Raw genomic sequence first — 17,375 nt, 5'->3', positions numbered from 1 at the left:
GCTCAATGGAGATTTTTTATTTTCTTAAAAAGACTCAATACAGTCATTATTTTTTGTGAAAAATTTCAATGTGATCCCTTTTATTAAATTAGTTTTAATATCATTTGAGAGTGTTACATGTCAATATCAATATCTGTCATATGTCATAATGTGTGTATTTTTTACTTTGAATCTCTCTAATTTTAATACGTAACAAATCCAGATTTCTAAACATATCAATTTAATAAATAAGAACACATAAAATATCTTTTAAAATAATAAAAACTTAATTGAATTAAAACAAATATAAAAACCAAAACTAGTTAAATACATAAATATAAAAAAATACTAAGTAAACCTAAATAATTATTATATCTATCGCTCCGTGATTTAGAAATATATACAAAATGAAATAGTTTTAACACTTTCAAACCGTTACAATTTAATTTTGAGTGAACAAAAAATACTCCAGCTCAATTTATTGTATATTAAAAAGGTAATATTTTTATAGAATTTTAGAAAGTAAAACTAATTTGATTAGTCTATGATCATACGCATTTTTTATTAGAATATAACTTAGAAAATGTATTTTTGTCCGAATTTCAATTATTTACATTTTTAATTTTAATATTTGAAAAAAACAAATAAAATGAATTTCTTTTACAAAAGAACAGTAACAAATAAGTTTCACGAGTTCTTTTTCACTTCTATTTTCTATTTCCTTTTATTCACAGAGGAGCATTATTTTCAAAATAAAAAACTACCATGTTGAAAACTTAATAACAATGTATTTTCAACACTTTTAAATATACTTTTATCAAAATTATAAACATAAAAGACTGTTGTACTTGCTTTGTATGGGTGCTGGCCCACTATCAGACCCACGTGGCTGCCTCTCTGAAATCTTAATTTCTGACTATCCGATTCTGAAGCCAGTGATCGTACGGTCGATAAGAGTCCTTTGTAAACACGATGTTGATGGTTGTGGTGCCACGTAGGACGACAATTAGAAAAAAAGAAAAGAAAGAGAGAGAAGTCTTACGTGGGATTTTTAAAGTGGTGGGACCCATTTGCAGATGAATTGGTTTTGGTTCCCTAACCTTAACCAGACCAGTGAGTCCCACCATAGATGGAATGGGTCCCACACAGAATATTATAAAATGAGAAGAATAATAATTACTATTCATTATTAATTAAAATATAATTTCTTATTAATATATATATAGTATATATGTTTGACTCACTCTTCACTTTGGGAAGGAAAACCAAACCACCCACTTCACCATCAATCACAATTCCATCTCCTCCTTATTCTCCTCATGTCCCTTTCAACATTTATCTTTATTTTCAATTTCCACCTTCTACTATGCCACAAGATATTTCTCTGTCACCTCCTTTTTTGCATTATATTTTAAATTAACAAAATTAATTATTTTTCTGTAAAATATTATTTTATCAGCAACCTATTAACTTATTCTTATATGGAGAATAATACCGTATTAATATATTATTAATTATTACATATTTTATCTTTTTCTTTGACAGCACTATATTATATATTATATGTAAATGATAACATTGACCATTGACTGATACGCCTACTTAAATGAATTATATTCAATCATATTCTATTAATATTTTCATTAATTAGTCGTTCATGCATGTCATTGTTATCATGATATTTTAAAAGAATTACATAAAATAATAAGGGAAATGATGAATTTTAAACTATACAAATAATTATATGAATACTTTTTTATATGACAATGACAATGACAATTCAAGCAGCGAGATTAAGAAAAATGAATTAAAAACAAAAATATTCGCAAATCTTGCCAACTTAGGAAGACATGGAAGAAACCAGAAGAATCGGACAGTTTCACAGTTTAATAAACTTAACATTGCAAAAATTGGTGCCAATTTCTGTGACCTCTGCACACGAGTAAGATTCAATGCACATCAAACTTTCGAAGTCAAACTTTATATCTATATGACAATTAATAAAACAATAAATAAATTTCTTAATATACATTTTATCTTATTATTCTACTCTTAAATTGTGATAGTGATTTTCATCTATTAATTTATTAAAATAAGAAAATAATAATAATAATAATTTAACTGTTTCTAAAAGTAATATGCAAATTAAACTTATTTTTATTTAGCACCATGTATGTATATTTGTTTAAAAATATTTAAAATAAGATAAATTTGATACCATTAAATATATATATATATATATATTTATTTATTTATTTATTTGTAACATCTCATTTTAATAACTTAAAACTAATAAAATAATATGTGTCATTATAATATTCAAATTAAGTAGTCTAGTGTATAAAATATATTAATACAATCTTATAAAAGATAGGATTATAAAATTATATTTTTTATACAAACCAACTAAACCAACAAATTTTATACATAAACTAACCATTATTAAAGCTTCTCGAAACCTTTACTTAATCTGGAAATGAAATGAAGATCAAGAAGTTTGTATGTTGTATTATACTTGTTGACTACACTGTTAGGTTTACAAAGGAGGAGGTTTACTGGGGAATACAATACCAATGAGACCTGAGTCCAACCACATAAGACATTTATACCACTCTCAACCCAAAACCTTCAGGTAATGGGTTTATGGGTCTTTATCCTTATATAATGCTCTACTTTCTCATTTATAGTCAATATAGGACTTAGACTCACACTTGAATTCTTAACAATCTCCCCTCATGTCCATTATATCACATTGGTACACTCCCCCTCCAGCGGAAGCATTCCCAACCACGAGTACCCCTTCTCGTACCATCGTTCATTTTAACGGGACACACTTACCTAGAACCACTTACCTGCAACTTTTCTTTTCTGAATTTGTGGTCTGATTGATTCAAAGAAAAGGGGTCTTAAGATTTTAAAAAGTTTTATAAAACCAATTTAACCCCCCTTCTTGGAAAAACCAACCATTTCAATACTTACAATAACTACCCTTATAACATCTTGCTTCCTTTACAAACTTTGCCCAATGGGTAACAAAGTTTACAACAATGTTATCCCACTTCCAAACTAAAACTTTCAACTGTTGCAACCACCAAACTCATCTTGGCACTAAATCTTCATTTCTAATCCATTGACTTATAACCATCCTTTCATAAAACATTAAAACCACATCTTTTCTCAACTTGAAATCTCTGGTTTAATTAGTACCTAGCAACTTTATGATACATCTTACACTAGGATTGTCCTCTTTTGCCTTTTTCCTAACCATTTTGAGAAACTCACCAGTTCTAGTCAAATGACTAAAATAATGAAATTTCCTTACAACTTCTCTTGCCAACTCAAACACTTATACTTCTCTACCAATTCTTACTTTTACCTTGTCAAACCAAGGATTTGAATTCCCTTCTCTGGTTAAGCATAAATTCATCTCTTATTTCTCTAGTCCAACTTCCTTTGTGTAACTTCACACTTTCAGCTCTAGATGATCATTGAACACTCTTAACTAATCCTCATAAAGACGACACCTCCGTTCTTTCGAGGAACTCCTTACCACATCAACCACTAGGTAATGAGTAAAATATCTCTTCTCATGTGCTCCCATTATTGATAAGCATATTCAACCATCATTTCGTTGCGCCTCTTTGGTCAATAAACATTCTCACATCTGGTGTGTTGAGTCACAATAGACCTCAAAGGCTTACATGTGCCAAGAATGATCAACATTGAAGCATGTATCAAGCACTTCTTCAACATCCTGAAGAATATTTTCACACTTGAGAAACTTGCCACAAAATCTTGATAATAACAACAACCTGCTTGAAATTCCTTACTTAAAGTCACTCTTAGAACTTCCTTTCCCTTATCATGTTTCCACTCATTTCAACCATCTATCCTAAAAGATTCATTTCCTTTAAACACACTTACACCTATATATCTTAACATACAACTACTTCTCTTTCCAGATTCGTTAGACTGTATATCTCACAATGACACACTTCGATTAAACCATTGCTTTTCAAACAGCTCCTCCACCTGTTTTCTTAACTTCACACTTTCAGCAGAAACCTTCCAATAAGGAACTATTGACACTAGTTTTGCTTTAGATACCAATGCAATAGTGAACCTCATCGCTTCTAGTGATAGTTCTAGTATATGCTTCAAAACATAACAAAAAACTTCTCCACAATTGAGATCCTTTGTGTTTGTTCTTCGTTGGCCTTTGCTAGATAAGCACTAATACACGTAACACTTTGTCTTCACTTTTCAACTTGTTCCACACTTGATGCACAATCACTTACTCACCCTCTTGAAACAAAGAACATCGATTCCTATGATACCACAATCCACAAGCATGAGCTTGGAAAAAAACCAAGTCACCCTTTAGATTATGTTCCAAACTTGCAAGGGAAATAATTCACGTAAACTTTGAATTTGAATCCTTTGATCCTCATAAAACATGCCACACACCCTATCAAATTTTCACTTGATTGTAATTGTAGCAAAACCACCAACTTAACTTATACACCTTTTTGCTAACAACAACAACTCATTTATCATGATGGCAACACCAAAAGGTATACGACTCCAAACAAAACCAAATACCTTAGTCCAAGCACCACCTGTGTAACCTATATCTTTGAATTAGGGCACTCATGCTAACCATATTAGCACCAGCTATTGCGGACATCCTTTTCAGCTATTCAAGACTTTTCTTCTCCTTTCATCCTTCATTGTGTTTTGCCATTACTAGTTTTGCCTTTCCCACTAGATCAAATTTTAATGATGCGCTTTTTCCAACATTTGAAATCCTTTACCTCAGCCCAAGGTCAAATCTCTTTCTCATGTGAACCATTTCCCTTGAAACATCCTTGTTATTCTCAACTTTGATGCTGCTACCTGCTAAGAAAATCCAACTACCTTCTATTGATGCTAATCTGATATAAAACCCCTAATATACTTCCTTTTTATCAGATGATTGTTTTTCCATCTACTTAGAAAATATCATCCTATCTAACTGATCTTGAAAGCTCTGCTTCATTTTAACCTCCCATTAGAGATTTTCCTTTCTTATACACTTCATGGTCCCTACCCTTCTTAGCTTTAACCTCAAACCTTCCTTCCACAACTTCCACCTTAAAACTCAAACATTGTAGAGATGTAAAACCAAGTTGATTTCTCAAACCTTGCTACATGAGCACACACAAATATTTCCTCTTATTCTAACACCTAGACTCAACTCCTCTTGTAAAACTTATGGTATACAATCTCAAAACCCGATCTTGCAACTGCCCCTATCCAAAGTGTTGCTTTTGAACTTCTAACATCATCTCTTTGCCCATTAAACCAATATTTAGCTTTCATCGTCATCGATATACAATCTATTATTACCTCATATCTTCGAGGCAAAAGATTGTCTCAAAGGCCTTACCCAACCCTCGTAAAGGTAAGCAGGTCAAGTCAACCTTGTATATGTATTCCTCTATTACCATAGACATTGAACACAAACCACAGAGACACAAACCGGACAAGAAAAGGTATACAAGACAAAACTCAATCTACAACTCTAACTCACCCTCTAACAACCCCAACTTTTACTTTTTCCAAACCTTTAGGATTAAGAAAGGAAAACTATCTCTTATATAGTCATGATTGTGCACCCTCATCACTCTGTCCAGACATTTTTTGTTCTTAATACTTCCATTTTTGTAAACAAATCCTACTAAACTTAAACTCCAATACAAGCAAGATTTGACAAACTCACAACATCCAGGTCATCAAGAGGATGAACTGCTTTGATACCATAAATGTAACATCCCATTTTAGTAGTTTAAAACTAATAAAATAAGACGTTTCATTATAATATTCAAAATAGGTAATTCAATGTATAAAGTATATTAATACAGTCTTACAAAAGACAAGACTATAAAAATGTATCCTTTATACAAACCAACTAAACCAACAAGCTCTATACACAAACTAACTACTATTAAAGCTCCTCAAAACCTTTACCTACTCTAATTGATAGCTCCTCGTCCTCCAGAGGTGCCTCTAAGCCTGCAACTTCATCTGCTCACACCAAAATGATGATCATCACTAAAGAAGAAAACAACACAAGACCACAATGTACATCAAAACGATGAAAATAATTTATCTAACCAAAGACTTCAAAACAAAGACATCGCTGGTGAAATTGAAGATTCATATGTTTACAATCAGCTATCAAAATTCCAGTTCAATCCAATAGTTAAAGAAGTGAGAATCTTCATTTTACCAAGAGGACGCAGACTAGAAAAACAGAGTGGAACCTGATGCTGAAAAGGTGGCGCCCGACGCCCAGCCCCTAGAACCCACTAACTTCTAGTGCCCAATGGTCCAAAAGTGGCGCCCGACGACATGAAGTCTGTGCCTAGCGCTCGACAGCACTATAACAGCGCCCAATGGTGTTTCAGAAACAACAATTTGGGGGAAAGTTGATCTTGTGTACTTGACTAATTGGGTACCTTTCCTTTTAATATTTTTAATTCCCAATGGTTTTAGAGAGTACAAAACTGGTACCTAATCGCTCAAAACACATATCCAAACCTTTTCCCAAATCAATACCAAACATAGATCAAATATCAAATAATTCAACATACAACTCATGAATTCAATAAACCATAACACAATTAACTATCAAGATGATCAATTTTACGGAAAACTAGCTTTTCTTACTTGATAAAGCAACTCTATAGACCCAAACATTCTAAGAACACCAAATGCTCCTAACTCCCAAGATGTTCTATCTACACATAAAAACATCACAAGAACGACGAGGGCATATTGTTATCATCACTGATCAGTAGAGACTCATATAGAAGATGAAAACATCACATGCAAGCAGAAAAAGTCTCACATGTAATAAAAACAAAAGAAGACCAAGAAAAATGACTGAAACTTAACTTACACTAACGACGAAACTGATCGGTCCAAATTGAAGAATCTGTCGCGAGGATCACTCCTACAGTCTCATATATTCAATCAGACGAATAGATAAGGAGAATCCCTTAAAGAGAAGTCAGAAAACTTTATAAAAATAGTTTCTAAAAGAATAATTTGTTTTAAAATAATAAAATTCGTTTATAATAATTATATTTATACTAACACCTTTTAATATTAAAATAACTGAGTCTTAGTGTGATAAGTGTGAATGTGAATATATATATATATATATATATATATATATATATATATATATATATATATTAAAATAAGATAAAATAAAAAAATAATTATGCATAAATGTTATCGCATCTATGTTTTGCGATAATAGTATAAAAAGATATAAATAATCAAATTATGCTATTTAAATAAGTACAAATCTAAAATCATAAAATATTTATAACTTTGTTTAGATTCGTATTTATCCGGATAAAATTATAAAAATCGAATATAACGCTAAATTATTTTTGTATAATTATTATATTCATAAATTTATATTTATATATTTACAAATAAATTACCTAATCTTATAATTATAAATGTGTTATATTTTTAACAAGTATAAATATTGTAAATAAAAAATAATTAAATCATTATATAACTTTTTAGAGTATTTATTAGTTGATAACTCTCAATATATAATATTATATTTAAGCAAAACATTCAATACTATTTTTATTGATAAATTTAAAAATAGATATGTTCCGGCATTTATAAATAAAAAAATTTAGAGATTTATTTTAAGAATTTTTAGTTTTAAAAATATTTTTTATTGATACTTTGTCTAAATAATTAGAGTCTTTAATAGTGAAATTTTTTTAGATTGTCTTATGAAAAGAGTAGAATATATTAGATTTGTTATACTTTGGTTTTTGTATGTATATCTAATTTTATTAGTGATTTAATTTCTTTATTTTTTCTCTTTCTTAGGTAATTTTTTTTTGTAAACACTTTTCAGAATTTATTGAAGTTTAAAAAGGATAACCGAGTGTTAGTTGTGGTAAAACAAACTTCAATTCAAATAAAAAGACCTAAAATCACTTTTTTACAATATTGTTTGGTTATGTGAAATAAATAGAATTACATAATTTTGTGAATAATTTGTAATATCACTAGTAGCTTAGACAAGATTTAAGCATTGTGAACTAATTTCAGTAATTGTTTTACATAACTCAAGCGACAAGTTGGTTGTTTAAGCAATATATGGTATAACACAAGAGAGAATTTGCAGCGTGAGTGAAAGAGATGTTGAGACAATTCTCTCTCCTTTAGGACATATCAGTCAAGCAATATGTTTATGTCGAGTGTTGATTTTGACCACTAAAGTATGACGTGATGCAATGTAAACATGTTATAATGTGAAGCACTCTTAGCCTATGTGCTTAAATGTTGGTTAGACACTAAAGCATCTCGAGGAAGTGGTTTAGCCTTATAGAACTTGTTGGATTTCTTCCATCATGTCAATTGCTCACACATTTACATTAATGTTGAAATGAATGCTAAAGTGACAAGACAATTGTTGGACCAAGGAGTCTATAGGGTAACAAGTGTGTTGTTCAAGCGAAATGAGTGTTGTGTCTTTTACAAGTGAACTCGTTCAAGTGATAATATGCTAAAGTGGTGATAATGTTATATTGTCTTTGAAGTTGTTTATACATGTTATGTGTATAACTTTGTACATATTTGCATTGATGGTATAATTATAAAAATATGGGACTAATTATATATGTTCTAGACAAATATATGATTGATGTTGATATACGCATGACATATATCTTTCTAGGTGATCTTTTTGTGGGTGTGAATCCTAGTTTGATTGCTTATATATATGTATGTATATGTGCTATATGTGTATAAATGGTTTGATTGTGGATGGGTGGCTACGAGGATGTGGTTTACATTACCCTAATGAATGATGTAGGGATCTAGGGTGATATCGTGATTCATGTCCTAGGTGGTACATAATAATAAATACAAAACTCACATTAATAGAGGTACTTCCACATCATTAGTACCTATCATGTAGACATGACATCCAAGTGATAAGAAGTCGAGGAAGATTTACATATAACTTGTAGTAGTTATACATATGACTTTATAACAGAAATGACTAAACATACATATTTTCAATTCTTTAACTTTCAGTAAAAATTGAAATTGGTCTCTATTTAAAATTTTGATCCAATTTAGTTCCCCAACTTTAGAAGTATGTGGATTTAGTCTTTTTAACCAAATCTTGTTAAGTTTATTTGATATTTCAAACGTGTTTCTCACCTAACATTGAAACGGAAATGTGTTAAATGGTATAAATAGCTTAAATATTATTGTAAAACATGTTTAAAATGTCAAATAAACTTAATAAAATTTGGTTAAAATAATTAAATCCACTCAATTCTAGAATTGAGAGAATAAATTAGGTCAAATTTTCGAACAGACTATAAATATATTTAATTTTAAAAAAATATTGCATTACATGACATCAACATGAACATGAGCTTACTAAAATGTAATGGATTTAAATATATGTTAATTGTCAAACTTGTTTATTATAATTTTAAATTCTTTTAAATAACATCTTAGTGATGACATATTGTAGCTACTTCTGAATTCATTTTCATTGCCATGCATGATAATAATTTGGTCTGGTACACCCTGTTTCAAAATTTATTATCTCACCATTGCATATTTATGTTTACAGCAATTATATAGATCTAGGCATGGAAGCAAAATTTTATTGTAGGTAGTAACAAATTTAAGCAAACTTCCACTTGATTGTGACAGTTTTTTCTATTATTATTATTTTTTGGTTATGTATATTTAATGGACCTTGATGATAGATGTATATATTATTCAAATATTGTGTGGACCTTGATGAAATTTTTAATCTGAGAGATTACAACCTTTTTAAAAATTTTAATTTGAAATCCAGACCAATTATTTGGTTTAGAAAAAGAAGTAGATTCAAAACTTATATTTTGATCGTTTTTAGTTTCTAAAATTGATTTTTAAGTTTTTTAATTCATGCAACAATATTGTTTTTTCTAATATATTATTTTTAACGTATTTCTTATTAGTTACAATTTGATATACTCTGTCATTTATTCAATATTTCCAATTTTATAGTTTTTAATAATTATAAAAGAAAGAATTTCTAGTTCTTTACCACAAACATACTTTTGCACCTAAATTTATCTTTAAATATAAATATTTTATTAAAAACAATTCAAATTAGTTCTTAGACTTAAACAAATCTGACTGATACAGATTTTATATTTTATTATTAAAACTATATCTTCAATAAAATAAATTGGTCCATTGTTTATTTCAATAACAAAAATATAGATATACAATGTGATACATTTAAAACAGACTCTTATTTTAATGATTGAAAGTTTTGGCCGCATTATCTGCCACACAAGTTTTTCTTCCAACAATTTATTTTTAATTTCATTCCAAAATTGAAAACTACAACATTTTGATTTGCAATATTTTTTTTGGTCTCATTGTAATGGTTTATTTTTCTATACCATACAAAGGATTGCTTAAAGTTTAAGTCTTTTTTTAAATTATTTGTTTTGAATCTTTGCTTTGATATGTTTGACTATAATATATAACCTACTTGGTCTTTAGTTTCAACATCTAATGGACATTGCGTTAACTATTAATTTATAGATAAACTTTGGAGTAAAATCATTGATATAAAGTTTAATTACCATGTTCAGAGATTTGTTTAAATTTTATAATGATTATTCTGAAGTTAATGAAATTATCATCTATAATATAATATGTAACTGAAGAACAACAGGTTTTATAAAACCTCACACATCATTCATTCTAATTGATTTTAATAAAAAAGAAAACAACGTAAGAAAACGTGTATTCAGTTTATACATATAAAAATGTGTTGAAATTTAAATTTAAATTTAAATTAAAAACTGAAAACACAGAATCCTGTGGCAATCGGTGATCCTCATCTCATTTCTATATATAATATTTAATTATTACATATTAGTTTAATAAGTTTGGTAATTTAGTAATAATATGACTACTTTTCTATTTTATATTATTCACCCCACCCAACTGCACCCCACTACGCCTGAGCTGGGGCCTCAGTGCGCTTTGACTACACGCGCATCTTAAGCGCGTCAACATGTACTAGGGAAAGATAATTTATTTATGTTATTATTATGGAAAGAGGAAAAGATATAAGTAAAGTGAGACATGACCACTTTAAGTTGGCATTCCATATTCCATCGACAATAACTTTTCTGCCATGTTGGCACTACCAAGCCACCACCGTCGGATACGGAATGATCCAACGGGGCTCGTAGCGCCGAAAGCCTCATCCGCAAATCTGAGCCGTCCCTTGCTGCGCGAGTGTGATGTGTGAATAGTGAAAGGGAAACATTCAACCATTTTCTCTTTTTCCACAAGCATATGAAAAGTGGAAAGATCAGATTATTAATTAATTAATTAATAATTAATTAACTCATAATGGCATTTAATAATTATAATCCCTTTAAATGAAGTGAACTGAATGAAAATAAATATATAGAGAGGCGTAGAACAGAAGAGAGAAGAAGTGCTAGGCTCTGCAAATTTTGAGAAGCGGTGGTTGATGGCGGAATTCCGGTGACTCGCTGGCTGTTGCGGTTTACGAAGGTTTTGTTGGTGATTTTGTTTACATGAGAGAGAAGAAAGAAGAAGCTCATGGATAGAACCAGAGAATCCAGAAGACCATCCATGGCCTCCTCCACCAGACGCAGACATCGAACTATTGCTCTTCGAGACTCTTCCGGTGTTAACATGCTTTCTTCTTCATTTTCTTCTACTATTTCTTCTGTGCTATTTCTTACACTATTTCTGTTTCGTGACAGAGGAAGGAGCTGTGGAGTTGAGGGAAGGTGTGAATAAGAGAGGAAGGAATCCAGATAGGGATAGGGATTCGGTGAACAGGAGCAAGCGGAGGAGAGGCTCTCACTCGCAAAGCACCGAAGAGAGCGTTGGAAACGAACAAGACGATGATGTTGTAGACGTTGGCGTTTCTAAGATCCGTTCTCCTAATAATCCGACGTCGTTTTCCTCCGATCAGACCCATCGCCGGGTCTTCACGCCGTCCAAACCTCCTCCGTTTAAAATAACGGATGAGATGATCGGCGTGACTGTTCCCAGGAAGGCCCGTTCAGGTTGCGACGATATAAGTGCTCTTTATTTTCCTTTTACACTTTCATTTTGGTGTCTCCCGGAACTAACTTTTACTTTTACTTTTCCCCACCCCCTTTTTGCTTTGTTTTGATATTCGGTGTTTGATGTGTTTCCGCAGCTTCTGCGAAAAGGTCTCATGAAAGTTTGGTCTCGGCAAGTAGCGGCGGCGGGGAGGAGCAGAATTTCCGGCAACGGTCGGATTCCTCCGGAGGAATGAGTGTTGAAGCGGCCTCGCCTTCTTCTTCGAATGTTTCTCTTAGGAAGAAGATGGTCTGTGTTAGTTTTATTTTTTTTGTTAATCCGTCTTTCGTTTTTTTGAAAGGGACTTTTTTTTTTGTTTTTTTGTTTCTTGAAGGATTGGGTTCTTAGTTGTGTGTTATGTTGCAGAAAGAGATTGAAGTTGTTCCTAAGGCATCAACATCGTCTTCCTCAGACATCGAGATTGAGATAGCTGAGCTACTGTACGGCTTGAAGACTTCAAAGAACCACGAATCTTCTTCGGAAAAGCCTGAAGCAGGTGTCAATCACCACAACGCCACTGTACCTTGCCCCTCTAAGGATGTTGGTGGGTTTCAATTTCTGGAAGTTTTCTCTTCTACTCTTCCTTTTTCTTCTTTTTTGACCTTATCTTTTCGTTGGCATTTTATCAGAGAAAAAGAAAATGGAAGATGACAACAATTATTCCACCGGGGTTTCGAATAATTCAAGTGAAGAGTTAGTCAGGATTCAGATTGAGCAACCTGCTGATGTGGATTGTCACGATCGTCCATCATCAGAGGCCCCGAACGTGGAAGACAAGATGAATTCTGGTGCTGGGTTCGGTGATGCTTCTGTGAATGGAAGATCGGTTTTCCCTTCAATGAAATCGCCGTCGAACATCAAGTTGGATTACGATAAACAAGAACGGGCTTCAAATAGAGTGTGAGCATTAATGGACAATAGGTTTTTTGTTTTGCTCTTGAATAAACATATTTTGATTCTGATCATTGTCCCCATTTCGTTTTGGCTCGATTTATTAGGATCTCAGTTGCAGAGGGCAACTCTCAGCGAGTAGGCAAGTTTGAGATAGATCTGATGGTGAGAGTCCTAGTTTTTTCCTGCTCTATTTTCCTTGGTTTTTGCTGTCAAATATCTGAAGAGTGCCTTTTCAACAGGCTCCTCCTCCTATGGCGCTGTCCCCGGAACGGGATGAATTGTCATCAGAAACTAAAGCTTTGGCACTGGATGCGGAAATGGTGAGTAGGTTGACTGTACATCTTGAAATTATTTTTGCTTATTCATTTTTCTGTTTTATGGCCCAACTCGTCAAAATTCTTGTGCAGAACGGAAATAGTGTCAAGTTGGAAACACCGGTTAAGAAGGGGAGAACTCCAGAAGAAATTGAAAAGGCGAAAATGGTCACATTTAAAGAGAAGTTGGATGTGTTAAAACACGATTTGGAGAAGCCAAACGATGACGATAAGACAAACAACAAATTAGAAGAGAAGGATAGGAACCAGGAATTGCTTACCGTATCATCAAATCCCAAAGTAGAGAAAACCGGTAACTAATCTCATATTTTTGACCTTTTTAGCCTTTCTTTTTATTCCGAACCATATGTCAACTTTGATCTACCCTTTTGTTAACTACAAGTCGCTGACATTTCTTTCCCTCTTCAGTTCAATCTACTTCAATGCCTTTATCAACAGCTGAATCAGGACGGTCCAGCAGTCTCTCCCCCATTGGGTATTAATCTATTATTAGATCATCACTTCCCTAGGCATATACCTTTTTCTTCATGGTTGTACTTCTCAAATTTAACTTTATGTTTGGTTATATTAGTAATGTGAATTAGCTAAGGTCGATAATTACAATTGGCAGATACAAGCCGCTCTCGGAGCCAGTTGTGAAGACGGAGAAAACCACAAGATCATTGGCACAGCAGGTATTATCATTTTTCAAATAATTTGTTTCCTAGTTGTACGTATGCGAGTCCACTGGTTATGCTTACTGTGTGTTGTGATATAATCACTTCCAACCTATCTGTATTTAACGATACCATGCACATTACCTTCACGCTTCATATGTGCAGCATGTGAATTTTGTCCTCTCTCAAAGGCAACCGAAGAGATGTGCAACACATTACTACATTGCTTGTAACATCTTACACCAGCAGTTTACAAAGATGAACCCCCCTTTGCCAGCAGCTACTGGCTCTGGTTCTCCGTGTGGCACAAAACCCAACAAAGTCAACTGTGTGCCCTCTGCAGAAAGTATGGCCATTGGGAAACAATCCCAAAAACACTTGACAGTTGTAAACCAAAATTCTGCACAAGATAAAGGTTGGGCCGCCACCGGTAATCCCAGTGTTACCGCAGCCAAAAGCTCAAATAACGCCAATCCAATGGATTCAACTCATAGGGTGCAGCTTGTGTTCCAGCATGGTCCCAATCCTGGGCCACCTGGCAATCTAGTGGTAAGGTCTTCTCATTTCATTGCTTACATACTGCTTAAAGTAAATGTTTGTCAATTTTACTGATTTTATTGATAACTTGTGTTGTTGTATTGATGGTTTTTATTTTGTAAAGTAATGTGATTTAATTTTGAATGTAGCATGGTCCTGCTTTCCTGTACCCTCCGGGGCAGCATCAAGCTTCTGTTACGGCAACTACTAATCAGGCAGGAGCTGTGAATTCCCCTAATAGCACTTCCTCGTATAATATATCTCATAGTTCAGTAGGCGGGTCTCTTGGTACCTCCTCAACTTTGCCAGTGGTAGCTCCTGCAATGAGCTTTAGCTACCCAAATTTTTCAGCCAATGGTTCCTCTCCGTACATGACAATAGTTCACAATAATGGGTATTCATTTCCTTTCTCAAGTTCTCTTGGAGCAGGTGCGACAATCAGAGGTGCAAGTCCTCCACAAGCAACACATGTAATCAGTGGGCCTTTCTACTCTCCTCAAACGTTCCATCCACTTCAGCACCCTCAGTCACAAGCACTGGTACAACCAAGTTATCTTAATGCAAGCACATCAAGCAGTTCATCATCTCATAAACAGCCACAAGTTAATGGCAGTAGTATTTTGACCTCTACAACTATGGAGCAGCAGTCACAAAAGCGACAGACCTCACTCTCTCATCTACGGAAGCATGAGACTGAGACAGGTGGAGGGAATGCACATTCTGTTGCTACTCGAACATCTTTCTCTCAGAAGACTGTGCATGGGCAGAACTTTACAATTCCAGTTCAGCCAGTGAACTATTCTTTTAAGCCATCTGCAGCATCAGATATTGTCGTTGGCAATAGTGGAAGTTTTGGTGACAAGCAACAGCAGCAGCAGCAGCAGGCTTTAAAAGGAGCGGTAGAGAATATACCATCTCAAGCATTTGCAATATCATTTGCTGCATTTAATGGGACCAGTGTTCCTTCAAACCTTAACTTCTCATCCATGGCACAGAATCCTGTGATACTTCACAGTGTGCCGGATATTACATGGCAAGGATATCAAGCTGCAAGCGCAACTCAGACTACTCAACAGATGAATTATTCAATTACTGAAACTAAGAGTGGAGGAAATTCTGCGCACCATGAAGAGGAAAAGAAAATTGCAAATGCTAAGTCTTCAAGCAACGGACCAACCACCCTTGTTTTTGATAGTTCATCCAAGAACCTTAACTTCATGCTATCTACTGCGAATGGAAACTGGTCTAGTCAACCCGTTGCTTCAACTTCAATAACAAGTGTGCCTCTTTCAAGTAATGCTTCAAGTTCTCAACAGCCACAGCATTCGCTTCAGGTTCCAAAGCAGCATGCTGGGCAACAGCAGCAACCCACTCTGGCAAATCGGTACAAAGCATCATCCACTAATAGCACGCCTGGTCCTGCTACAAAATTTGCAAACAATGCCCCTGTTTTCTCACAAACTCTTACTCAATGCAAAAGTTCTAGCCAAGCTTCTCACGCTAAGGCCTCGGGTAGAACAGCAGATTCTCATGGTCATCACTCATCTATCATGACACCCAATGCTCCAACCTTCAAGAGTTTTTCTCAGGAACAAGGGAGAATTTTGCCCGGTCATATGCAAATTTCTTTTGGTGGAAATTACATAACGTCCCTGCCACCCCAAGGGCAACAAGTACACAGTAGCAACCAGCCTATGGGTACACCACCTCAAGGAAATATTAAGTCAAATTCGGAAGGAAGTAAAGTTGGTTCGTCAGTCAACCCTTCACAATTTCAACAAGCTGAAAATTCTGCTGGGAGTGGCCAAAAATCTTCTCCAGTTTGTGGGAGAAATGTCCCATCAATATTAAGCTCATGCACCAGCCACCTATCCGAGCTCAAATATTAGTCACCACATCATTTTGCTGCACAAGGAATTATCTACAATTATACTCCTAATTGGTAATCATCATATCTTATGGAGGCCCTTGCTGCTCTTCTTCGTGTTTAAAGCTGCATTTCATGGGTTTTGTTACCGCCCTTATGGTTTTGGTACGAATGGACATGTCAGCTGCCAGGTGCTGGAGTTTTGCTTGTAGTTATTTTCTGAGGTGGCAATGGAGGCATCCTGTCATTTGAACATGACTATTGTGAGAGGCATGCGGAATGACATTTGCTGGTGGGACACAAAGGAGTGGATAAAGGAAGGAAGTTGGGATCCATTAGGCCTGCAATTTTGAAACAGTAGGTAGCATTATCTTATCAAATTTCCTGGTTGGTTAGCTTCTGGAAGGCCTTTAATTTCTTGTGGGATCTAATTAAGTTGACACATTAAGGGAATTCTATATATGTGTATATATATTATGATTTTTTTTAGCTCCCATAGCAAAAGATGTACTTAAATTCATTTTTTAATGAAAAAACCTGCAGTTGTTTCTCTTTATTTTGATGTTAATGGAGAGGGTGGATAGTTGGGATATCGAGAGACCGAGACCTGAGAGAGAACAAAACAAATGAGAATGCAAAATTTCCGGGAATGGTTCCTCTCTTTTTCTTTTTGGCGTTTCCTTGTATCTTTCCGTGTTGTTTTAGTGTTTTTTTTTTCTGTAAACTTAGCAGCTAGCATTCCCCGGTTCTGAACACGAAAACATGATATGATACCCAAGTGAAAGAAAGTGACTTCACCTATAAGACGATGATCCTTATCTGTTGTCATTTTTCAAACGTAGATCCTTTCTCGTATGTCGCTTTTTCTTTGGTACAAGCATATGTTTCTTTTTATTTGAGTTT

General features: G+C 33.7%; 1 protein-coding gene across 1 annotated transcript; it reads left to right on the top strand.

The window, feature by feature from the left end:
• The first annotated feature begins 11,508 nt into the window (after nt 1–11,508).
• Nucleotides 11,509–17,028, top strand: LOC114192644 (protein TIME FOR COFFEE-like). The gene is made up of 12 exons (XM_028082422.1): nt 11,509–11,755; nt 11,835–12,143; nt 12,281–12,432; nt 12,550–12,727; nt 12,813–13,083; nt 13,182–13,239; nt 13,317–13,397; nt 13,485–13,704; nt 13,821–13,887; nt 14,023–14,086; nt 14,234–14,617; nt 14,755–17,028. The coding sequence occupies exons 1-12, from the start codon at nt 11,668–11,670 to the stop codon at nt 16,492–16,494; spliced, it is 3,612 nt and encodes a 1,203-aa protein (XP_027938223.1). The 5' UTR covers nt 11,509–11,667; the 3' UTR covers nt 16,495–17,028.
• Nucleotides 17,029–17,375: the final 347 nt, after the last annotated feature.

This window comes from Vigna unguiculata, chromosome 7 (assembly GCF_004118075.2).
Source record: "Vigna unguiculata cultivar IT97K-499-35 chromosome 7, ASM411807v1, whole genome shotgun sequence".
Lineage (NCBI taxonomy): Eukaryota > Viridiplantae > Streptophyta > Magnoliopsida > Fabales > Fabaceae > Vigna > Vigna unguiculata.
This window is presented reverse-complemented; position numbering and strand designations above follow the sequence as displayed.

Coding starts and splice junctions, on each gene's coding strand:
- LOC114192644 (XM_028082422.1), top strand. CDS start 11,668: ATGGATAGAACCAGAGAATCCAGAAGACCATCCATGGCCTCCTCCACC. Junction 13,240..13,316: donor AGTTTGAGATAGATCTGATG/GTGAGAGTCCTA, acceptor CCTTTTCAACAG/GCTCCTCCTCCTATGGCGCT. Junction 14,087..14,233: donor CAAGATCATTGGCACAGCAG/GTATTATCATTT, acceptor TCATATGTGCAG/CATGTGAATTTTGTCCTCTC.